This window comes from Hyla sarda, chromosome 8 (assembly GCF_029499605.1).
Source record: "Hyla sarda isolate aHylSar1 chromosome 8, aHylSar1.hap1, whole genome shotgun sequence".
Classification (NCBI taxonomy): domain Eukaryota; kingdom Metazoa; phylum Chordata; class Amphibia; order Anura; family Hylidae; genus Hyla; species Hyla sarda.
In genome coordinates, this window is record NC_079196.1 from 192,418,631 (window position 1) to 192,444,240 (window position 25,610).

At 42.3% G+C, this 25,610-nt stretch overlaps 1 protein-coding gene across 13 annotated transcripts in view; it reads left to right on the forward strand.

Moving 5' to 3' along the window:
- UNKL (unk like zinc finger) overlaps positions 1–25,610 on the forward strand; it is a 109,120-nt gene that overhangs the window by 22,168 nt on the left and 61,342 nt on the right. For all 13 annotated transcript variants that reach the window (XR_008847384.1, XR_008847383.1, XR_008847382.1 and 10 more), the window contains 6 exons: positions 8,088–8,264; positions 12,357–12,487; positions 16,633–16,768; positions 17,124–17,241; positions 22,058–22,142; positions 22,231–22,397. Coding sequence is in view for 6 of the 13 variants with exons in the window: in XM_056537159.1 (XP_056393134.1) it covers positions 8,088–8,264; positions 12,357–12,487; positions 16,633–16,768; positions 17,124–17,241; positions 22,058–22,142; positions 22,231–22,397 (814 nt within the window). In the remaining 7 variants the exon portion in view is untranslated. The remainder of the gene's footprint in view (positions 1–8,087; positions 8,265–12,356; positions 12,488–16,632; positions 16,769–17,123; positions 17,242–22,057; positions 22,143–22,230; positions 22,398–25,610) is intronic.

The following is a 25,610-nucleotide window of genomic DNA, read 5'->3' on the forward strand; positions in this document are numbered from 1 at the left end:
TGGTACACTGTCTGGTTCCCCCATTAACTCTCTCCCACCCTTCAGTAGAAATACCCCAATAACGCCCTCCCTAATATAACTTAAGCATGATTTTCTCCGCTATTGTGTTTTATTTTTTATTTTTATCTGGTCATTAAAGATAGAATCGTCCGACTAATTATGAAAATAATTGTTCGTTGTAGCCCTATATATATTGGTTGTTTGCCTATGTGGGGGCATTCAACAGAATTGACTTCCTAAATATTAAGTAGCTACGAGGTGATATAAGGAAGAGAAAGCGTGTAACATGTTTAACACGTTTTGCCTTCATGTCACATCTTCTATTTTATAATTTTTGCACAGTTTGCTTCCTTTTTTACTACTGGTAAAGTTCCTCCAATGTTTTCTAATCTTTTAACACATTTTTGGAAGTTCTTTAAAGCAGAAAACTACGGTAGTTGTTTCAGTGATTATATATATATATATATATATATATATATATATATATATATATATATTTAATTTTAAACTAGTGAAGGTGTAGTGTGTGTTAGTTATTGAGACTTCTATTTTAGACTGTTTACACTGTGACTTTTTGTAGTGATCTACACCACCTTTTTATAAATTTTGTGCAGCAATTGAGAAAACCGCATACTTGTGCAACAGATTTCGAATTGCGTAACCCTGTGACGGTACGTCTGTTGGCCAATGAGAGTGCTCAGAACTGGCCGTCTCCTTTCATTGGCCCTTCACTAAAGCGAGGGGGAGAGGCAAGAAATGAGAGAGGAAGGTCGGAATGAGAAAGCCGCCATTTCCAAGTCCGGGGATGCTGGGCCTTGTAGTTTCACAGCATCTGGAGGTCCAGTTTAAAGACCAATGTATAAGTTAGCAGCCGGGGTTGTGTGCGTGTGTGAGATTTTCTTGATCTCATAAACATGCGACGGATGTTTTCGGCAGGAATTGCGACAATTGGTTTGTATTACTAGCTCCACAGCATCTCTGCCCTGTTATGGAGGAAGCATTGATTTGTTGCAGATTTTCCTTGTAAGGTGATGTTGATATGGTGGGATGTCAGTGCGCAATTCTGCCAGAATATTTCACACGGACATTCTGCTCCAGCAGAGTCCCATTGATTTCAGTGGGGGGTCTACTGCACTGTGCACACGGTGGTATTTCCGCAGCAGATGTTTATGCAGCGGAAAACCCAATTCCGGCGTTCCCAAAAAGATCAAACATTTGCACATTTCTTGGCGGTCCTAGCTTCCACTGGATTATTCAAATGTGCGGTATGTCCGGGCAGCCATTCTGCACATTTTACACCGTGTAAACATGGCCTAAGGCACATTCCCCAGACCGCGGGCATTGGCAGAACATGACAGCACTGAGATTACTCGGAAATGTGCTCTTTCCATAAGATGCATTTCCGAGTGGCTAAAATGTGAATTTGGCGGTTAATTCCGCCATATACACGTAGCAGCAGAATCCCATAAAAAAAAACAATGGGACTCTGCTGCAGCGGAAAACATACCATGTAAGCATAGCCTAACTTATAGATTATATTCACACTACGGATTTAGCGTGGAATTCTGCGGTGTGAATTCACACCATTAGTGTGAATGGGTCTCCCGTGGACCCGTTCACACTGTGGAAATTCAGCGGCGGACAATTCTGCCGCTGAAATTGATCCGTAGAAAGAACAAGTTCTTTCTTTGCGCGGAAGTCCTGCATAGCCGTCAGTGGTGACGGTGAAGTGCCGCGTGGTCCTACCGCCAAATCATTTGGTGGCGGCCTCCAGGATGGGATCTCCGCTTGCGGAATTCTGTGAGTGGAGATTCCTTAACATACCCATGCAGGAAAGATGTGTGTTGTCCCTTCCAATAGAAATCTTTGGGATACAGCTGAGTGCAGTCACTTCTTGTTCCATTCTCTGTCATTTCTTTTTACATTCCATTCTAGAACAGAAATGCCGGCAGTTCTGTGGATTACTGCTCTTACTGGGGTCACGTGTCTGACAAGTAGTGCTGGAAGGAGGCCATACGCCTTCACAAGAGAAGTTTCCATCTCATATATGAGATTACTACGAGCTTTTTATTGCTGAATTGTAATCCTAATAGTTTGCAGAATAGCAGAGGCACAGATAGGCTCTGTATATATCAGGTTTTCTTCTATGTTTACCCTGTATGCTGGGAATGCCCCTGATTTTACCATAGGTTCCCTTCGCCAGATGAAGGCCAACAGAGTATAGAATAGGATGGTAGACTACTGTCCGTGTGTTACATCTTCACTTGTCTGCTACTTTAATCCACAGCATTTCTTCCATATGTGACTTTAATCTGTCCATACACATTAAAGCGTTTACTGTCATTAAAATTATAACCGGCCAAACAGAGTTGTCAAAAATCAACATCGGCCAAGGGTTCAGTGTGGAGACCCCCTCCGATCTCTAGTTATATCCACTTGGTGTGTCACGTAATAGCCTATGGAGCGCACCAGACTGTTAGTCTACTGACCTGGGGAGTGAAGTGCTCTGCCATGCTATCAGTAGAAGGGGGTCTTAACACTGACACCCCAACCAATCCTCACCTTTTGACATGTCAGTACAGCATGTTAAAATATTAATGACGTTGTAAATCAATCTGAAGCCGCCTGTTTTGGGGCTTCCAATTATTGTCTGACAACCGATCTTAGTGGGGAGAGAAGGGTCGGGCATGCTGGGTTTCAGCTGCCCATTACTTTTCTTAGAGAGCCAAGCTGTCACCAAAATAGTTTGACAGTGGCTTACCCTGTCTCTCTATTCAGGATAAATGCATACTCCGCCTAGCTGAGTGTGCATGTGGATCAAGAGTAAATGATCTGTAATACTAGGTACAGTCCAGGGGTGGGGAGCAGGGAACCCCTTTTTTTTTTTTTTTTTACTCTCAGATGGCATCTTTAGGGTGCATTCACACCGAAGAATTGAAGAGGAATAATTTCGGTCAGTAAATTGTGGCCTTGGGTAATTTTATCCATCAAGCGGAATTCAAGCAGAAATGAGGAATGAAGGAGGAGGCTATTTAAACTACTTTTCTGAATTCCGCTTGAAAACGATATCGGGCAGAATTTTTTATTTTTTTTACCATTTGACTTCTATTGGATTCTGCTTGCAGATTCCGCTTGAAGAATGAACATGTTTTTTTGTCAAGTGGAAAGGAATTCAGCGTCGGAATTCTGCTAGCAGAATTTCCGTAGTGTTAACAGGACAGCGGAATTTTTTTTTTAAAGTCAATGGGCAGAGGAGATGTGCATTAAGTTGGAGCGGAGAATTCAAGAGGAATTACTTGAGTAAATTCCTCCTGAATTACTCAGTGTGAATGCACCCTAAGAATTTGCCGCTTAGAAATAATTAACATCTGTTTTGCCATTGACTTCAATGTATTTTACTCTGCACTGTTCACACTGTGTAAATTCCGCCCGCGGAATTCCTTTCCGCAAGAAGAAAGAACATTGTTCATTCTTCTTGCGGAATACACAAGCAGAAGTCCATTGAAGTCAATGGTAAAAAAAAAATTCTGCTTGAAATCCTTTCTGCTTGGAATTTGTGCAGAATTTGCGAGGAAATTCTGCACGAAAAAAAAAAATATATAAATAAAAAGGGAAATACCAATTGGTGGTTGTAGTCCAGCAAAAAAATAAATAAAAATAAATAAAGCAGTTTCCTCCTATATTCCACACGGAATTTTTACGCAAGGATTCCTCTCCTATTCCTCAGTGTGAACGCACCCTTAGGCAGTGTGGCTTTTGGTGAAGCATTTTTTATTTTATTTTATTTTATTTTTTTATAAATGAAGGAGATGGACAGGTGCCGCGCTTTGCTCGATCTCACTTTGGGAGTATTTTGCGATGTTCAGACGCGTTGTAATTCTGCCATGTTTTATTTTTGCGGTTAGTTCCAGGTCACTGATTCCTATGCAGAACATATTGCTGCTGTTTACTCATTTATAAGCCCAAGAATAAAACCCTGGCCGCTTCATATGAGACTTGAATTAACCGTTTTTTTTTTCCTCTGATAATTTTTCTGACAGTTCATCCAGTACGGGAATTATGGAGTGAAGTAGATGTGGCATGGATGTTCCGCCATAACTGGGGTGATTGGAAATACATTTCAAGCCCATTGGATGTTGACTAGCTCATCCCCAGTATATAGATAGGAAAATGCATTATTTGTATAGGTTTAGTTACGGTCTCTCATGCCGCATTGGATAAATATTGTTCGTTTATGGACCTTTCCAGCTTGGCATCAATGTAAAGATTTAGTTCTGAGCTAAGAGCTTCGGGCAATGTTCAGACAGTGGAATTTCTGTGCGGAATTCCACCGAAAATTCAGCCAAAAGTTACTGCCCATTGACTTTAGTGGATTCCTCTGTCCCATTCACACAGCGGAAATTCCGCGGTGGAAATTCCATATTCTGCAAAATTTTGACACCTGCCTTTAATTTTGCAGAATCCAATGGGGCTTTGAATTTTTAGCAGAATTCTATGTTTTGAGAACACAGAATTCCGCCGGAATTTCAGTGGAATTCCGCATTTCCATTCAGCAAGCTCTGCTAAACGGAACTTGTGCGGAATTGCGCCGCTAAAAGAATGTGTTCTGCATTGAAAGTGATCTAGATCCACCTATACCAGTGTTTTCCAACCATTGTGCCGCCTGCTCTTGCAAAACTATAACTCCCAGCATGCCTGTCCGGGCATGCTGGGAGTTATAGTTTTGCAACAGCTGGAGGCACACTGATTGGGAAACACTGGTCTATACAGTATGGAGTTTAAAAAAAAAAATCCCGGTGGTAACATGAAAGTTTATAAGACTTTTATTCACTAGTGATTCTACAGATAGGTAAAATTTTTACCAATTTTGACACTATGTGAATAAGCCCTTACGTGCAAGTTTTGCATCAGATTCGCAGCAGATTTTATTACCTGCAATATTAATAGGTGTGAAATCCACTGTAAAAAGTTTGAAAAAAATAAAATAAAATCAACTTCCAATTGTATCCATTTCCTCCACATGTAGTGCACTGTAATCCACCAGGCAAATCTGCAGGTAAAACTCACAGCAGGGTCATCACAATGGGTTCACTGCACTGATAAATCCATAGGATTTATGCCAAGAAAACCAAAGTTACAAATACGTCTCAGATCGTACAGATTTTTCTTCCGATTTGCCAGTGTAATTTGGGGTCCGAATATGCTAATAATTTGCTGCAAATATTCCCCTCAAAATACCGCAACACTTACGGATTTTCTGCAGATTTTGACTTCCTCTTTGTAGTCAATAGGGAAAATCCAGGCTAAGGGCCCATTCACGCCCAGAAAAAATTCCGCTTGGAAATGCCGTGTCTCCATAGACGGCAATGCTTTTTCTGAGCGTATTCCGCTGAAAGAATTAAATAAAAGGTTTGTTCTTTCCTCAGAGTTTGGAATTAGAATTTCCTTGGCAGATGTTTCCACTGTGGAAATTCAGTAGTGTGCACACTGCAGCAGAATATCACCACTAGGGGTCCCCATACCATTCAGGACATAATGCTGTCCGGCAGCACCATCCTCTCAGTCCAAGTTGAAGCACAGGCAGGGACAAAGTCCGGTAAGTGAGGGCAGGACTAGCACTCCTCTGTGATCACTCCTGTCCTATCAGACTGCAGCAGAGAGGAGAGGGTTACAGATCAGACTGCAGTGATTAGATGAAGCGGACTCGGGAAGGAAGTGAATGTATGGGGAGTGAGGGCAGGCTCAGTGCTTGCCTCAGACACTCCCCTTCCTGAGCAGTGGATGTCAGAATGAGTGAGCAGCAGAGCAGAGGGATTTGTGAGCCAAATACAGAAGCTAGACACATGAAAAAACGTGTAAAGCATCTGCATGACCTAGGGGGGGATTTATCAAAACCTGTGCAGAGGAAGAGTGGTGCAGTTGCCCATAGCAACCAATCGGATTGCTTCTTTCATTTTCCACAGGCCTCTAAAGAGGCCTGTGGAAAATGAAAGAAGCAATCTGGTTGCTATGGGCAACTGCACCACTCTTTCTCTGCACATGTTTTGATAAATCTCCCCCCTACTGAGTAAGTTAGAAGCATTATTTTTTCTCTCTGATATGACCGCTATGTTTTAAAGGGGTGAAAATAAAAAAACAAAAAAAAATATTGCAGATTTTAAAATCCTCGCCAGAGATCAGTTTTTGTGCTGCGTGGGAAAAGGTTTGTAAAATGTGATAATCTGCAGATTAACGCAGAGGTAATAATGTGCAGCGCGTTCTCAGCATGTGAATATAGCCTTACACTGGCTCCACAGATTGGTCGGGGTGTAATGGTCTAGAATTTTAGAGATCTCATAAAGGCTGTGAAAATGTGCGGCCCATAAAACCTCGATCCAGAAATGTCTCCCAAAAGAGCCAACGCCGGCAGTCCTATGTAAGCGCATCGGCCGCCTGGCTCCGGTTTTTATTAGGTTACGCACGGTTCCCTGCTCGCGCAGTTTATCACTTACACGGGCACAAAACACAAAAAAGATAAATAAATCTACGGGGTAAAGCCTCCAGGAATCATTCACCTTGGTTCTTACTTTCACAGACTGCAGCCCAAGTTGGCGGGGAGCGGGTTGGCAGCGTGCCACCGCCGGGCTAATTCTCTGTTGCCATGACAGCCTTGATGTGATGAAAATGAAATGCGGCTCCGGCTACACATTCACCTGTTTAAAGCTGATGTATTATGCAAGACACTTACAGCAACGTCTTCCCGCAAGATGCTTGTTTTGTGTGTGTTTTTTTTTTTTGTTCTTTAGTCTTGATGCTTTTTTTTTTTTTTTTGCTTTTTTCTTTTCTTCGAATGGCGTCCGCTTGAGCGTGTCAGAATCCTGGAAGTGGTTGCCTCATTTGAGATGCCTGGTGTAATTATAAAGCACCGATAATGGGGAAATCTGAGGCCAACCACTGAGTTTTTACTACTTAATTTGGATTTTTCATCTATGCAATAGTGGCTCTGTTACTTCTATGATTCTATAGGTCAGAGGTGTCACCCTGGTTTATACCAGTGTTTCCCAACCAGTGTGCCTGCAGCTGTTGTAAAACTACAACTCCCAGCATGTCTGGACAGCCGAAGGCTGTCCAGGCTTGCTGGGGGTTGTAGTTTGTCAACAGCTGCAGGCACACTGGTTGGGAAACACTGCTCTATGCCAGTGTCCCCCCCCCCCCCCCCCAACCTGAGGATCTCCAACTGTTGCAAAACTACAACTCCCAGCAGGTTAGTTGGGAGAGCAACAGGCTGTGGAGTATCAGTCATAGTTGTCTTTGGGATCACAGATAAGTGTTTGTGCCCAGTGGTTTTAATTTATAAAGGCTAGCCGATGCACACTATATCCAAATTAAAACATTGCCTTTTTTTTAAAAAATGTTATTTATTTTTTTTATATTAATTATAACAAATTATTTATAACCTTGCCAAAGGCTGTACGGGCATGCTGGGAAATGTAGTTTTGTAAGGCTGCGTTTATACGGCCGTCAAGACCCGTCCCGTTCTTATCTCGTCAAAAAAAAACAAAAAAAAACCCGGACTTTAAAAAAATAAAAATAAAAAAAATTAATAAATAAATAGACCATAACGGATGCAAAAGGATGTTATCAGTTATTGTTCAGTTAATAAACAAAAAATGTTTTTTTTGTTTTGAGCATGACATTAAAGACTCATCCGTTTTCCATAGACTTCAACGTTAAATTTACGGGATCTGTTTTTTTTTTCTTCCGTTTTTTTTTTATTTATTTTTTTGACGGAAGAAAAAATACTGCATGTGCTGTTTTTTTTTTTTCTGCCGAAAAAAAAAAAACGGAAATTAGTGCAGACGGGTACAAACGGATGTGAACAGATTGTAAAACAAAAATCCCATTTACATGAATGGGATTGTTTTTTATACGTTTAAAGCCTGCAAGAACGGAACCGAAACGGGGATAAAAAAAACGGGGACAGACGGCCGTGTGAACGCACCCTAACAGCTGGAGGCATACTGTGTTGTACAATATAACATCTGTGTTACAATTCTTTATATTTTTTTTAATCTTTTAAGCAATCATTTTTTTTTTATGTGTTTCAGTTGTCCATATTTGCATAGGACAACCGGCGACACTGAAAGAAAGTATCATCTACGGTATTACAAGACCGGTACTTGTATTCACGAGACAGATGCTCGAGGGCATTGTGTGAAGAATGGACCCCATTGTGCCTTTGCCCATGGTCCTCATGACCTTAGACCTCCTGTCTATGATATAAGGTAAGGCCATTCTTTTGCTCTCACTTTTCGTAATGCTTTCTGATTTTATTCTACCTTTCATGTTGCTAAAACTGTACCGGTGATATAGATATCTAAATAATATTAGTTATTATAATAATTTATAATGTATATAAAATATTTTTTTTGGGGGGGTTGGGGGGGAGGAGGAGAACGGGAGGGGTTGGCAATTTGCCATCCTATATAGTATGTGTGTGAGTTATCAGTCCTGTTGTGTCACATATATATATATATATATATATATATATATATATATATATATATATATATATATATGTGTTTGTGTATATATTAGGGCTGCACGATATATCTCAATCGGATTGCGATAATTGCAGATTGTGATTTGGCCCTTGGCAAAATGTTGGGATCATCTAGCTGGGAGGAGAGACAGTGGGCCGCACGCAGGAGAGGCCTGGCCTGGCGCACGGGAGACGACAATCAGGAAACACAGGAGCAGAGTCGGGCTCCAGTGGTGGCTGTTTGCTATGCTCCCCTGCAGCGTGGTCTGGGCACTCCAATGTGCGACCCTCCACGACTGGCCACCGTATGTATACGGCGGGTCTATGAAGTGAGCTTAGAAGCTGAGCTCCATTCATACTGGCTTATACCGATTCCGGGTGATCCCCGGCATTAACCCTCTAGATGCCACGATCTAAGTTGATCATGGCATCTAAAATCCCAAAATCAAGTGGACGATCGAACAGGACGGATAAAGGTAGGGAACCTCTGCCCGTGCTCTCAGCTGATCTGGACCCGATCAGCTCAGTGGAGCTGATCGGGTCCAGATCAGCTGAGAGGATGGGCGGAGGTTCCCTACCTTTATCCGTCCTGTTCGATCATTGATCCTCAGCCTGTAGTAATGGAGTGCCGATAACACTGATTAGTGCTGTGTTATAGGCTTCTATGGCACAACATTGTTCAGTGTCTGCAATCACAAGATGGCATCTAATAGTACCCATGGCATTGTTTTCCAAACAGTGTGCCTCCAGCTGTTGCAAAACTACAACTCCCAGCATGCCAGAACAGCCTTTGGCTGTCCAGGCATGCTGGGAGTTGTAGTTATGCAAAGACTGGAGACACACTGTTTGGAAAACAATGCCCTATTGGATCTAAAAAGTTGTAAGAGAAAAAATAAGTAATAACAAAAGGTAATATTAATAAGCTAAAACAGAAAATGGGATGCTACACACAAACATTATGCTAAGTTCAGACTGATGTGCTGAGTTGCACTATACCCAAAGTGCCAAAAAAAGTACGGTAAATAGCAATAATAATGGAAATGAGACCTCAAGGAATGAACTGAAATTATGGTGTGTAATTAATTGAAAATGGAACTAGAGAGATACGATGTAGCTGGTTTTATAATAGTGTAATTTATTATTTAAATACATAGACTGGTATCTGTGCAGGGCCCTTGCTCCAGATCCAGTAATAGTTGATAAAACATTTTTTATTAAATAATGATAGGATTAAGAAAACAATTTTATAGGTATAAAATAACACAAAATAATTAAGAATTAGGAATGAGAATTTGCCACCTTAAAGGGTAGTCCAGTGGTGAAAAACTTATCCCCTATCCTACGGATAGGGGCTATGTTTCAGATCGCAGGAGTCCGACCACTGTGGCCCCCCCGATCTCCTGTATGGGGCCCCGATAGCGCGTGGTGGCTGACACGCCCCCTCAATACAACTCTACGGCAGAGCCGATGATTGCCGAAGGCAGTGCTCCGGCTCTGCTATAGAGTTGTATGGAGGGAGCGTGTCGGCCACCACTGCATGCGGTGGTCAACACGCCCCGTACAGGAGATCACGTGGGGCCCCAGCGGTCGAACCCCCCCACGATCTGAAACTTTTCCCCTATCCTTAGGATAGGGGATAAGTTTTTCACCACTGGATATCTCCTTTAATGAATTGCCTCTGATGATCTGCTGAAAGTCAGTTATTTGCATGGGTTATGTTGGATCCATTGTACAGCGATAACCAGGATGACGGTAGCAGTATAGTAGCGATATAGTCTGTCCTGCTGGATGAACTATACAGGATGGCACGGGCTGCGCCTGGTCTGCAGATGCAAAAATACCTGTATGAAAGATGAAGATCGCAGCTTTTTTTTATTTTGTATCTGCAGGCCGTGCCATCCTGTATAGGTCATCCAGCAGGACAGACTATATCGCTACCAGGCATGTGGAAATTTCATAAAAAAACTACTTGTCCACGGGACCAAAACAGGGCAAAATCTACTTGTCCCTCATGACGATCCACTTGTCCGGCCAATTTTCGCTTTTACACTCTAGTTTTTTTTTCCTCCTCGCACTATAGTAGCCATAACTAACTACTATATTGATACCTTTTCATTTTTCCATAACATATGCTCCGAAACAAAACAAAACAAAAAAATTGGTGAAGTGAAATTGAAATGGTAAAAGATAATTTAGCAAATTTGGTGGTTTTCTTTTCTACGCCATTTACCTTGTGGTTGAGATAACATATTATTTTGATACTTTAGGCCGCCTGATTAGAACAATACCAGATTTGTATAGTTTCCGTCATGTTTTACTTACTTAAAAAAAAAAAAAAAAAAAATTATTCTTAACTCTAATTATTTTTAGGCTGCTTTCACCCTATAAAATTCATCCGTTGTAAAGATCCGTTTGATGTTCCTTTATGAAAACCCTGAAAATCGTCTGTTACAAAATCCCATACGGCCGTTAGAAAATCCCATTATATTCTATGGGATTTTTACATTAACCGTTTTAACCCATTATAGCCCATTTTTAATAACGGACGTTATTTTGTGACAGGAGAATGAATGGAAGAAATAGTGCATGCACTATTTCTCCCGTTACTATCTTCAGTCAAAAAATAACATCCGTTATTAATAATGGGCTATAATGGGTTAAAACGGATAATGTAAAAATCCCATAGACTATAATGGGATTGTCTAGATCCCCACGGATTGACTCGATCTAGTGATCACTGGAGGTCTGCATACCCAGACCCCGAAAAATCAAAACTTTAGACATGCCTCTCTTTAAGGGTCTATTCACACGTACAGTATTCTGTGCAGATTTCAATGTAAACTGAATGACTTGAAATCCTGCGCATCAAATCTGAGCAGAGTACATGTGAATAGACCCTAAAGGAGATCTGCGCCGTAAATTTTTTAAGTCCATTTGGGCCCGGGCTGCAAAAACATAACGAAACAAACTTTAACTCGCAGTCCTACGTTCCAACGTTGCGGAGATATCATCATCCTGTTCCTATGGTGCTGCTGGCTTCTTTGTGCAGAAAGCCTATTGCCAGCCGCAGCGATGTCCCGCCTCAGCCGGTGATAGGCTGAGAGCACGGTCATGTAAGGAGCCTGGGCAGCAGGGAGAAGGCGGTGCCCGAGGTCTTTACATAACAGTGCGCTCAGCCTATCACCGGCCGAGGTGGGACATCGCTGTGTCCGGCTATACGCTGACCGCAGTGGGACATTTCGAGCCTAAGAAGCCAGAAGGCAGCAGCACTGGAGGAACGGGATGACGATTATATCCGCAACTGTGGAACGTAGGAAGGGGAGTTAAAGTTTTAGTTTTTAAAGTTTTTGCAGCTCTGGCACAGGGGGACTTAAAAATGTATGCTGCAGTTCTCATTTAAATGGTGGTAAAGCCATCAGACCCCTGGATGAAGAGACTTCAGTGCTGCAGCCCCTTGTAGCTCAGGTCCACCCAGCGGTGGTGGAGACTGTATCATAGCTTCTTTGAAGTCAATAGGGTTGAATGCAGTTCCCTGAGTATTTGAGTATTCAGGAGCACTGATGCACATAGAAAAACACTAAAAAGTGCCCTTTTATTATTGGTGTTGGTGGGGGTCCCAAAGGTTGGACTTGCACCCATTATAAAGTGATTAAATATCCTATATGTCATCACTTTATGACATGGAAATACCCCTGTAATGAATGTGACTGGCTATTTGTCTTGTAGGTGAGAATCACATTTTGCCATCTTTTTAAAGAACATAAAGAACACAACTGGTCTTATACACCGTAGGTGACTGGCTAGATAAGGACTAAATGTTATTTTTGTGATCCAGGGAAATCCAAGCGCAGGAAGCCTTACAGAATGGGCAACTTGGGAGTGAAGGAATTCCTGACCTGCAGCCAGGAGTTCTAGCCAGCCAAGCAATGATAGAGAAAATTCTAGGAGAGGATCCTAGGTGGCAAGGTAAGCAGATGGCATCCTCCTCAGAACCTTCCAGACGTTTTATTGCAGTAATTGTAATGAGATATATGTGAAAGTTATGTTCTGTTTGACTATAAGTTGGTTCTACTTTTATGACTAAACCTCCAGTAGAAAACATCTGATCACTATATTCAAATGCACAACCAAATAATGATGAATAATATATAACCTTTATTAGGAAACACAACACACAGTTAAAAACACTTAAAAAGATACAATCCTAGGTGGAGGAAAGATAAGCCTCAAAACACCAGGCCCCCCAGGGGGGGAAAAATGGTGGTGATAACCTGAAGGAAAAACCTGTCCTATATACAAATCAATCCCCTGGTACACAAAACCTATTGACAATATTGCACAGTAATACAGTACAAAATATAAGGTGCAGAAAAATATATATATATATATATAGCAGAAGCTGTAATATACGTAATGCACAACAACAGGGGATAAATGCCCCAATGATAACGCCGCTAAAACCACCTATGCGACCAGGAGAATGTAATAGCTAAATGCAAGACATAGGACAGGACCCCTCACCACCCTGGGAGGACACAGCAGCTCCACGCGTTCCACCACCTATTGGTAGCTTCCTCAGGTTCTACTTTTATGAACATCTTTAAAGGGGTACTCTGAAGGGAAAAATGTTTTCATATGAACTGGTCCCAGAAAGTTATACAGATTTTTAAATTACTTCTATTGAAAGATCTTAATCCTTCCAGTACCTATACCAGGTTGTATACCAAGTTGTGTAGTTCTTTCCAGTTGGACCACAGTGCTCTCTGCTGCCAGGAACTGTCCAGAGCAGGAGAGGTTTGCTATAGGGATTTGCTCCTTCTCTGGCCAGTCCCTGACACAGACAGAGGTGGCAGCAGAGAGCACGGTGGTCAGACTGTAAAGAACTACACAACTTCCTCTGGAGCATACAGCAGCTGAAGTACTGGAAGGAGTAAGATTTTTTTAATAGAAGTAATTTACAAATCTGTATAACTTTCTGGCACCAGTTGATTTGAAGTATTTTTTTTTTGTTGGTCCTCTGGAGTACCCTTTTAAAGATGTTTTCTCAACAGACCAATCCCTTTTTGTTATGTACTAATATAGTACATGCACATCTTAGGGCAGGGTTTCTGAATCAGGGTGCCTCCAGCTGTTGCAAAACTACAACTCCCAGCCTGCCCGGACAGCCTCCGGCTGTCCGGGCATGCTGGGAGTTGTAGTTTTGCAACAGCTGGAGGAAGCCTGGTTTGGAAACTCTGTCTTAGGGTATAAGTGTGTTAAAAAAAAAAAAAAAAAGCTGCACTATAAACATCCACACTACAGAGTATTGCTTAAGTCAGTAAACTGAATTCTACACTGGAAGATATTCACAACTAGTCATATGACCTAAAAGAACTGAAGAGAGGCCATTTACTGTACACTGAATGTATGTGGTTAATGCTTTCAGTCCAGAAGTCTAGGCTAGATCTGGTTACACAGTGAATTCTCCAAACCTAGTCAACTATTAGAGACTTTCAGATGGTAAAGTGCAGATGACTACAACCGAGACCTGACCCCATGCAGAGCAGAAGATACATGGTACATCTGGAGGCTTGATGTGTTCCTGTTCTTTCCATAGAATGAATGGGGAAGCAGCATAGAAAAGCTGCTTTTGTTTCCAGAATGATTCCTTAGTGCAGTCAATGGTCAAACACATCTACAGTTTTGGCGCAGTTCAGGCGCAAGCAGCTTATTTAGCGACTTTTATGCGTCTTTTGATATAGACAGTTTCACTATTTTTGCCTACCCATAGAACTTTTTCTTTTTGACCATGCAGTGGTCACGTATTTATCATTTGCAACTTTTGTCAAAAGCCGCTATTTTGTGCGCAAAGGTACTTATTTAGTGGCAAAGCTACACCACCTACCAGTAGGCGCGAGAATCACTTCTACCTTCCGCAATTCGACCTTTAACCTCTTGTGGACGACCGTGTCCCACTCCCCTTCTATGACACACACTGTGGAGCTTAGTGCGGGTCATAGCTGGTTGGTCCTACCGGCTATCTGCCACCAGGACCCATCTGTAATGCCAAACATCACCGATCACGATGATGCCCGGCTTTAACCCCTTAGACACCGCAGTCAAATTTGATTGTAGCTTCTAAAATGCAAGTAAAAATGTCTCGGCAGCTCTGAGCAATTAAATGGGCACTGTCAGATACAAATACTTTTGATATGTTGTAAAGCATATATAACCAATAGGTTTTGCAATTGTTTTAATTAGAAGATTTTCAGTATTTCATACTGAATAAGCCAGACAAACAACTGCCCCCCCCCCCCCCCCCCCCGCCTGCTCGGACATATACTAGTCCTGCTTTGTCCATGCGTCATTACCTATGTCATGGACACACTTCCTTGATTGACAGCTGTGAGTGCAGGGCTCATAGCTAGATAGATTTGTGGTAGAATAAAAAAAAAAATACACAAATAGGGAGATTTATCAAAACCAGTGTAGAGGAAGAGTGGTGCTGCTGCCCATAACAACCAATCAGATCACTTCTTCTTTTTTTTTTTCAAAGGCCTCTTTAAAAATGAAAGAAGCAATCTTATTGGTTGCTATGGGCAGCTGCACCGCTCTTCCCCCTACACTGGTTTTGATAAATCTCCCCCCAAAAAGTATATAGGTAGCGCTGAGCATCTTCATTCTGTCAAGCTAACCTCTTAATAGGTCAAGTTTCCTAAACTGCCACCTGGTGGTATAGTTCAGAATTGCTGTTCATTGTATATATTGTTACTTGGACATGACATTATTGAGACATTAAAGACTTATTTATTCATTGCAAATCACCTTTATGACACTATGATATATCATAAATGCCTGATTGCATATTGAATAGTTTATCTACTTCTAATAGGGATATAGACTCTTTTAGATGGTGTTTCCCAACAGATTAATTCAATTATTGCGAAACTACAACTCCCATCAGCTGACAAAATAGATTTTTATATATGTATCCTGTGTGTGTCTATAATACAGTGGTCCTTCAAGTTACAATATTAATCGGTTCCAGGAGGACCATTGTATGTTGAAACCATTGTATGTTGAGACCATAACTCTATGTAAAGCTGGTAATTGGTTCTGAAGCCACCAAAATGTCATCAAAAATAGGAAAAGGTGAGGATTAAAGAAAAATAAGGAGATAACTAATACAGATAAAGCAAATCCTTACATATAAAAGTAAGAAAGATCTGCTGGGAGCTGTAATCACTATCTATGTCAGTGTTTCCCAGCCAGAGTGCCTCCAGCTGTGGCAAAACTACAACTCCCAGCATGCCCGGACAGCCAAAGGCTGTCCGGGCATGCTGGGAGTTGTAGTTTTGCAACAGCTGGAGGCACCCTGGTTGACAAACACTGGTTTATGTAGAGGACAGAAGCTTCTTCAGGGTCCCGTACAGTACACACAGTGTCCCAAATGGAGCCGCCCTTACTTGGTGTCCAAAGGAGCAGCTAACCCTGGCACAGGTTAGGAGTAGTACAGAACATGTATTTCCTCCCTGTCCTGTAGGGGGCGCTACCAGACAGCCAGTCAGCGCATACACTTCAGTAATACAGGTGATTTACCTGTATGTCAATTCTGATTGGTCAGTTCCTCCAGTTGTGACACGTTTCACAGATTTGGACTGTCTGTACATTGTATGTTGAGTCTGGTTTCAAGTTACAATGGTCCAGAAAAGACCATTGTATGTTGAAACTATTGTATGTTGAGGCCATTGTAAGTTGAGGGATCACTGTATATAATTTTGTTGTTTTATTTAGTTATCATTATTAATACTACTACTACATGTGCCTGGTACAAAATACCTATTGACATAACATGTCCTAGGGAAGCTGTCATGCTTTTCTCTGCCTGTCTGTGAGTGAGATGGTCCCACAGACTTACATTATTAGACTGTCTCAGTCACATGACACAGAGCCTGGAAAGAAGGCTTATGCTTCTGTAATATTATTGGTACGCCCCCTCCTATAGAATTACATTGAGGGGGCGGGGCTTTGACTTCACAATCTCCCGGCTCTGAGCAGCGGAGTACCCCTTTAATAACTGTTGACATACCAAAATATATTATACATTCACTTTTATTTTTTTTTCTCCATAGATACAAATTTTGTATTAGCCAGCTATAAAACAGAGCAGTGTACTAAGCCACCCAGACTCTGCCGCCAAGGATATGCCTGCCCTCACTACCATAATAGCAGGGACAGGAGACGCAACCCAAGGAAATTCAAGTACAGGTCAGTCCCTGCATCCTCATTTGTGTATGTTGTTGAATTATCTGTGGTTATATCTGATCCGGTGAGTCCTCTATGCAGCACTAATCACTATTTCACATCATAGTCAAACACCAAAACACTACATTGGCGCTACCCTCCCATGGGATATTTCCCTGGTTAGTTTAGTGCAGCCCAAACAACGTGCACCTCCAGCTCATGTAAAAAATCCATACACAAATCAATTTCACACCAAACAGCTAGGTCTCTGGGGTTAAATACAGAGTTGATCAGAATTCCTTGTAGTCCTTTACATATTCACCATGATCTTTCCTAAAAGTCACTGGTTCTTTCTTTCATTAGTATTGCACTTTTTCAGATCCACACCGTGCCCGAGCGTGAAACATGGGGATGAGTGGGGAGAGCCTTCAAAGTGTGAAAGTGGGGACAGTTGTCAGTACTGCCATTCCCGCACTGAACAGCAGTTCCATCCAGAGGTGAGACGCTCTCTTTGCAGCCTTAGTCATTGCTAACTTACTCTTCTGAAAAGAAGTTTTAGCAACACATCCGAAACTTCATAAAGGTTTAGATGGTCACTGTTGTTTCAACAAACTTTGCATAAATAAATAATACAACTGAATATAAAAAAGTGGTAATATATCATATCAGAGAAAAAAACTGCTCCTTTTCTACTCTGCCCATCCTAAACTCATCATTAAAGGGGTGCTCCAGTCAACTGGTGCCAGAAAATTAAACAGATTTGTAAATTACTTCTATTAAAAAATCTTTACCCTTCCAGTACTTTTTAGCAGCTGTATGCTACACAGGAAATTCTGTTCTTTATTGAATTTCTTTTTTGTGTTGTCCACAGTACTTTCTGCTGACAACTGATGCCCGTATCTGGAACTGTCCAGAGCAGGATAGGTTTGCTATGGCGATTTTCAACTGCTCTGGACAGTTCCTGATACAGACATCAGGTGTTAGCAGAGAGCACTGTGGTCAAGACAAAAAAGAAATTAAAAAAGAACAGAATTTCCTGTGTAGCATACAGCTGCTAATAAGTACTGGAAGGGTAAAGATTTTTTAATAGAAGTAATTTTCAAATCTGTTTAACTTTCTGGCGCCAGTTCATTAAAAACACACACACATATATATATATATATATATATATATATATATATATATATATAAAATTATTATTTTTTTTTTTTCCCACTGGAGTGCCTCTTTTAACTCTGCAGTTTATTGAAAAGGGAGTAGGGGGAGGAATTAGCTGCAGAGTCAGACAAAGGTTGGGAGATACAAAGAAGCAGCTGAACACTGCTGGATTCTCAGCTTACTCTGCTTAGTACTGTAGTATAATGTCCATCATGCTGCTGCGGCGGCTACTTCTGAAGGGTGTACTATAGGTATAAAGGAGCAGAATACCCTCTTTGGTGTGTGCAGTGTCTAGGAGATATCATGTCTCCTAGTGTTTTCTTCATCATTGCCATCATTATAAAGTGTTCTATGGGGCATGTTCAGTATTCTGCTATATTAATGAGCTGCTGCTTTGGCCTGCCCCCCAATGATTGGCAGTTTTCTGTCTATGCATAGTATTGATAGAATGTTGTCAATCGACAACTTGTTTGCTGGAGGACATGAGTTTACTAAGTAGATATAGATGAATAAACTGAGATTATGGCAACAATGAAGAAAACTAATATAGCACCTTACTCTGCCCCTGTCACCAATATTATACTGCCCTAAATACTCCCTTTGCTAGTGGGTAGAGCAGTGTTTCCCAACCAGGGTGCCTCTAGGTGTTGCAAAACTACAACTCCCAGAATGCCTGGACAGCCAAAGGCTGGTTAGGAAACACTGCGATAGAGACTAGCTGCTATGTAGTCTCCCATACACTGCATGTAAAGAAGAGGGGATCCTGGTCCCCTTTATCTATATAGAACACTTGGCAGAGGAAGCAGCATGGAAGACATTAAAGATTTACTACCGCTTCCAGCTACTTTTCTGTATCTCTGTCACTTTACAGATAATTCCTTCCCCCACTCCCCCATCAATAAACTGTAGAGTAAATGAGGATTATAGGATGAGCAGCACTGAATAGGAGCCTGGTAAGTGAAGAGGCATTGGGTAGGACCGCAGAAATCTGGTGACAGATTCCATAAAAAAATTAGCCATTGAGTAAATAAAATAGACCAATAAACTCTTCGGGGGGAATTTTTCATTGTATATAGAGTTTTTTCCCATCTTTTTTTTGCGCAAAATCTGATTTCTTTATAGCCATGTCTACAGTGAAGTTTACCATAGAGCACGTTCTACTTTAGAATCAAATTTATTAACTGCATGTTTTTTTGCGCAAATGCTTTTTTCTTTGCAAATATACACCACCTCGGAGGACACGTACCAAAGTGTTCTAAAGCATCTGAGAGTTATATTAACTACTTTGGGACAGTTAGGACTACTACTCTCATCATTGACAGACTCTGCCCATGATGGAAGTTGTAGTCCGAGGGCTGAGGTGCAGATTGCACAGGTACCCACTGCGATCCGCATTTATATTAACACTGCGCTGCCCTCCGGCTCCTGTATACTGTTTCACATTTCATAATCCCCGTCCGGGAGACAGGAGCTCTGATTGGTGAAAAGCTATTCACCAATCAGAGCTCCTGTCTCCCGGCGGCAGAGATTTTGAATTATAAGTGGTGTATACAGGAGCCGGCGGAGCCGTGTGTTCCGCCAGCTTTTACAGGTAATAAATGTGGATCGCAGCGGGTCTCTGGAGAATGACTCGTCTGCCCTTCAGCCCCTGGACTACTACTCCCATCATGGCACAGTCTGTCCCATGATGGGAGTAGTTGTAGTACCACAGCGCTGAGGGATGGCGCTTGCACATCCCCCGGCTGCGGTAATTTAGGACTACTACTCCCATGATGGACAGACTAGGTCCCATGATGGGAGTTGTAGTCCAGGAGCTGAGGTGCAGATCGCACTGGGTCATTCTCCAGAGACCCGCTGCGATCCACATTTTTTAACTGTAAAAACAGTCAGAATGTGCAGCTACACTGCGCTGGCCGCCGGCTCCTGTATACATCTCTCATAATTCATAATCCCCGCCGCCGGGAGACAGGAGCTCTGATTGGTGAATAGCTTTTCACCAATCAGAGCTCCCATCTCCCGGGCGGGAATTACAAAATGTGTTACAGTATACAGGAGCTGACGGGAAGTGCAGTGTAGCCGCATGTGCCGCCGGCTTTTACAGTTAATAAATGCAGATCGCACCATGTGCGATCGGCCTCTCAGCCCCTGGACTATAACTCCTATCATGAACGGAGTCTGTCCATGATGGGAGTAGTAGTCCTAAAAGTCCTGCATCTGGGGGATGTGCAAGTGCCATCCCTCAGCGCTGCGGTACTACTCCCATCATGGACCCCTACAGTATGTGCAGAAGGCACAAGAAAAAACCTCCAAACAATAAACAATTCGAAAAGATTAAAATATTCTTTATTGATATGAAAAGCAACATTAAAAAAAGTACATATAAGGAATCACACAAAGGGACAATATAATGGGAAAAAAAGGGATACTGGGGTGAAGGTCCTGATCACATAGTGAACTGTGTGTCTGAATAGAATGCTACAAGAATAGATCACCACTGTGCATGTATGGTGTATACATGAATAGTAAGAGGCAAATACCAGCAAAGGGTTAAATGTATAAAGTGCCACAGTGCAAACAGCATATCATTTCAAGGCTAAAAAAGCTCCCATGGTTAAACATACAGTGGTCCCTCAAGTTACAATATTAATTGGTTCTGGGATGACCATTGTATGTTGAAACCATTGTATGTTGAGACCATAACTCTATGGAAACCTGGTAATTGGTTCTGAAGCCACCAAAATGTCATCCAAAAATAGGAAAAAAGTGAGAATTAAAGAAAAATAGGTAGATAACTAATATAGATGAAGCAAATCCTTACATATAAAAGTAAGAAAGATCTGCTGGGAGCTGTAATCACTGTCTATGTCAGTGTTTTCCAAGCAGGGAGCCTCCAGCTGTTGCAAAACTACAACTCCTAGCATGCCCGGACAGCCAAAGGCTGTCCGAGCATGCTGGGGGTTGTAGTTTTGCAACAGCTGGAGGCACCCTGCTTGGGAAACACTGGTCTATGTAGAGGACAGGAGCTTCTTTGGGGTCCTGTACAGTACATGCAGTGTCCTAAAAAAGTAACATGGAGCCGCCCTCACCTGGTGTCCAAAGGAGCAGGTAACCCTGGTACAGGTAAAGTGTACAGAACATGTAATACCTCCGTGTACTGTAGGGGCGCTAACAGACACCAGTCAGTGCATGAACTTCAGTAATACAGGGGTTTTACCAGTAAATTGCCCAATCTGATTGGTCGGTTGTTCCGGCCATTGACAAGTTTCACAGATCTGGACTGTCTGTACATTGTATGTTAAGTCTGGTTTCAACTTACAATGGTCCAGGAAAGACCATTGTATGTTGTTGAGGCCATTGTAAGTTGAGGGATCACTGTATACAGAGGACTGAGGCTAGAGAGACAGAATAGAGCACATTAATGCAAGTGAGAGAGATGTAGCAGCAGACACAGTGAAAACAGGACTCACCCCAGCTCCACACCACACCTCTGACACGTTTCGCCGGGATAGGCTTTATCTAGGAGTCAGTTCCATGATGGGAGTAGTAGTCCAAGGGCAGAGGGACAGATCAAGATACAGTCCCAGCCTGACTCATCAAAAAGCTGGTGTGAAATTTTTGATGTAAACTGGACTCTCATCCCTTTTGAAAATATCATGTAAAGCAAACAATATACCTGGACATGGCCACTTTGACATGAACAGTGTAAACCGCCGCACAAAGCTCTCAAAGATACTTTTTGCACCAAAATTTTTTTTTTTTTTTTTTTGGGTGCAAAACTCTTTGAGAGTCTCCCCCTCTGTGTACTTTATAAAGATTTATGATTTTACTATTGTGCAGAGTTTTGTTCAGCGCACACTGCTGCTCCGGCACTTCTAGCTATGTGAGCAGTGTACTGCGGGAAGATGCCCCAGCTCTGTGAAGTGTACGGTAGAGTGAGGGGGGCCTTTCTATATTTGCACAAAATGTATCTAAGGACGTGCACAACTTTAGTAACTCTTGAGCAAGAGTGTAAATTAGACAAGCAGTGTAAAGGGGTAGATCTGTGTCTACAATAGACACCTAATGATAAATCTCCCCCTTCATATCTAAATATAATGGAATGTCACTAAAGTAGTTGGTGTTTAAGTATTACATTTAATATTATCTTCCTCTTAGATTTACAAATCTACAAAGTGCAATGATGTGAGGCAAACTGGGTATTGCCCAAGAGGACCTTTTTGTGCATTTGCACATGTTGAACGTAAGTATTGGCTACAGAATTCCTGTGCATGCTTGGGCTTTGTGACAAGAGATTTGGATTCATCAATGGAATTGATTTCTTCTTGTAGGAATTCCCTCTGCTGAAGAGGCTATGAATGTGATGATGCAATCGAGCTGTCATATAAAACAAGCACAGTCTCTCTATTCTTCAGACAGTATAGGCCTCTCCGGTGACTGGAACACTACTATAAGTTGTACTAATAGCCTCCTGAACCACAACGAACAAACCATAAATGTAAGTATAAATGCTATTAGTTGTTCACCCTTTAATTTATTTGAAATAGTTTATTTTTGGATGTTGTGGATTTCCACGGTACATGACATACATTTTAGTCGATAGATCTTGCAGAAGATGGTAGATGTTTGTTTATTTTTTTTTTCCAGGATATCCAAGTAAAAGTATTTCTGAATTAACACAGACCTGAACCTGGCCATGTAAAAGTCAGTCATGTGACCATTTTCATTTCTACAATTTTTCTTTCATCTAATATAAGGTGCAGGTTTGTGTGTCGTCCTCTCTGAGCAGCCTCCTGATATGTCCTGCGTGACAGCCATGAATCCTTTATTGCAGGTTTTTTTTCTTAGGGATTTTACCGATATAATCAATTTTTTATTCCGTTTATGTTTTCAGGATCTGCTTATGGCTTTATCTTTTTATTTTTATTTTTTTAAACCTGCAGTATTCTCTCTCTTCTTAATTTCTGTATTCACCATTCATTTTTTCTGTAAACCATAAATTGTCCTAACAAAAAAAGTGGAAATCTAGACTTTGGGGGAAAAAATCTTCGACCTAATAAAGGGTTTTTTGATGATTAGGTTAATCGTGACTAATAATATTTAAAGCTTTTTGTTTTGGTTTATTTTTTTCCCCTTTTTATCTGCTTTCAGGTGTGTTTTTTTTTTTTTTCCAAACATAAAGTTTATTAACCTGTTCAGGACCCATGACGTATGCATACGTCTTCACACCCTGGGTCTTAAGGACCCATGACGTATGCATACGTCATGGCGTTTTCCGGTCTCTGCCGCTCGCCGGGCAGAGATCGGAACTGGATGCCTGCTGAAATCCTTCAGCAGGCATCCAGGGCAAACGCTGAGGGGGGCCATGTAGGCCCCCCATGTCGGCGATCGCCGCAAATCGCAAGGGAAATCGCCCTTGCGATCTGCGGCGATACCGGGCTGATCGGGTCTCTGGGACCCGACCGCCCGGTAATTTCGCATGATCCCGGCTGTCGCAGACGGGGGAGTGCTGGGGACCGGCCCCGGTACTTACCTCGTCCCTGAAGACCCGGATCCAGACGATGAAGACGGCGGCGGAGGCGACAGGTGAGTAGATCTTCAGCCGCGGTCGGGCCCTTTACAGCAATGCACGTCGCCGTAAAGCGACATGCATTGCTGTAATAGGACCCTGTAAACTACAACTCCCAGCATGCCCAGACAGCCCTTGGCGTCTGGGCATGCTGGGAGTTGCAGTTTTGCAACATCTGGAGGTACACAGTTTGGAGACCACTGTGCCCTTCCAGATGTTGCAAAACTACACATCCTCAGCATGCCCTTACTGTCCAGGCATGCTGGGAGTTGTAGTTCTGTAACATCTGGCCCTTCAGATGTTGCAGAACTACAACTCCCAGCATGCCTGGACAGTTTTGGCATACTGGGAGTTGTAGTTTTGCAACATCTGGAAGGGCACAGATTGGGAACCACTGTATTAGTGGTCTGCAAACTGTAGTCCTCCAGATGTTGCAAAACTACAACTCCAAGCATGCTGGGAGTTGTAGTTCGGCAACATCTGGCTCTAAAGATGTTGCCGAACTACTACTCCCAGCATGCCTGAGAATGTTTGGGAGTTGTGGTTTTGCAACAGCTGGAGTCACACTGGTTGGGAAACATTGTTTCCTAACTCAGTGTTTCCCAACCCGTGTGCCTCCAGCTGTTGCAAAACCACAACTCCCAAACATTCTCAGGCATGCTGGGAGTTGTAGTTTTGCAACAGCTGGAGGTCCCCCCCTGTGAATGTACAGGGTACATTCACATGGGCAGGGGGCTTACAGTGAATATCGGGCTGCAAGTTTGCGATGCAGCAAATTTTGCGCGGCAGCTCAAACTCGCTGTAATCCCCCCGCCCGTGTGACTGTACCCTAAAAACACTACACTACACTAACACAAAATAAAATAAAAAGTAAAAAACACTACATATACACATACCCCTACACAGCCCCCCTCCCTCCCCAATAAAAATGAAAAACGTCTGGTACGCCACTCTTTCCAAAATGGAGCCTCCAGCTGTTGCAAAACAACAACTCCCAGTATTGCCAGACAGCCGTTGACTGTCCAGGCATGCTGGGAGTTTTACAACAGCTGGAGGCACCCTGTTTGGGAATCACTGGCGTAGAATACCCCTATGTCCACCCCTATGCAAATCCCTAATTCAGGCCTCAAATGCACATGGCGCTCTCACTTTGGAGCCCTGTCGTATTTCAGGGCAACAGTTTAGGGCCACATATGGGGTATCGTCGTACTCGGGAGAAATTGCCTTACAAATCTTGGGGGTCTTTTTCTCCTTTCACCCCTTATGAAAAGGTGAAGTTGGGGTCTACACCAGCATGTTAGTGTAAAAAAAATAAACTTTTTACACTAACATGCTGGTGTTGCCCTATACTTTTCATTTTGACAAGAGGTAAAGGGGAAAAAAGCCCCACAAAATTTGTAACACAATTTCTCCCGACTACGGAGAAACCCCATATGTGGGCGCAAACTTCTCTGGGGGCGCACAACAAGGCTCAGAAGGGAGAGTGCACCATGTACATTTGAGGTGATTTGCACAGGGGTGGCTGATTGTTACAGCGGTTTTGACAAACGCAAAAAAAACAAAACCCCACATGTGACCCCATTTCGGAAACTAAACCCCTCACGGAATGTAATGAGGGGTGCAGTGAGAATTTACACCCCACAGGTGTCTGACAGATCTTTGGAACAGTGGGCTGCGCAAATTAAAAATGTTGTACAGCCCACTGTTCCAAAGATTTGACAGACACCAGTGGGGGGTAAATGCTCATTTTATGCCTTGTTACGTTCCACAAGGGGTCTAGTTTCCAAAATGGTATGCCATGTGTTTTTTTTTTGCTGTCCTGGCACCATAGGGTCTTCCTAAATGCGACATGCCCCCGAGCAAAATTTGCTCTCAAAAAGCCAAATATGACTCCTTCTCTTCTGAGCATTGTAGTTCACTCATAGTACACCTCAGGTCAACTTATGGGATACCTCCATACTCAGAAGAGATGGGGTTACAATGTTTGGGGGGTATTTTCTGCTATTAACCCTTGCAAAAATGTGAAATTTGGGGGGAAACACACATTTTAGTGAAATTTTATTTTAATTTTTTTACATATGCAAAAGTCGTGAAACCCCTGTGGGGTATTAAGGCTCACTTTATTCCTTGTTACGTACCTCA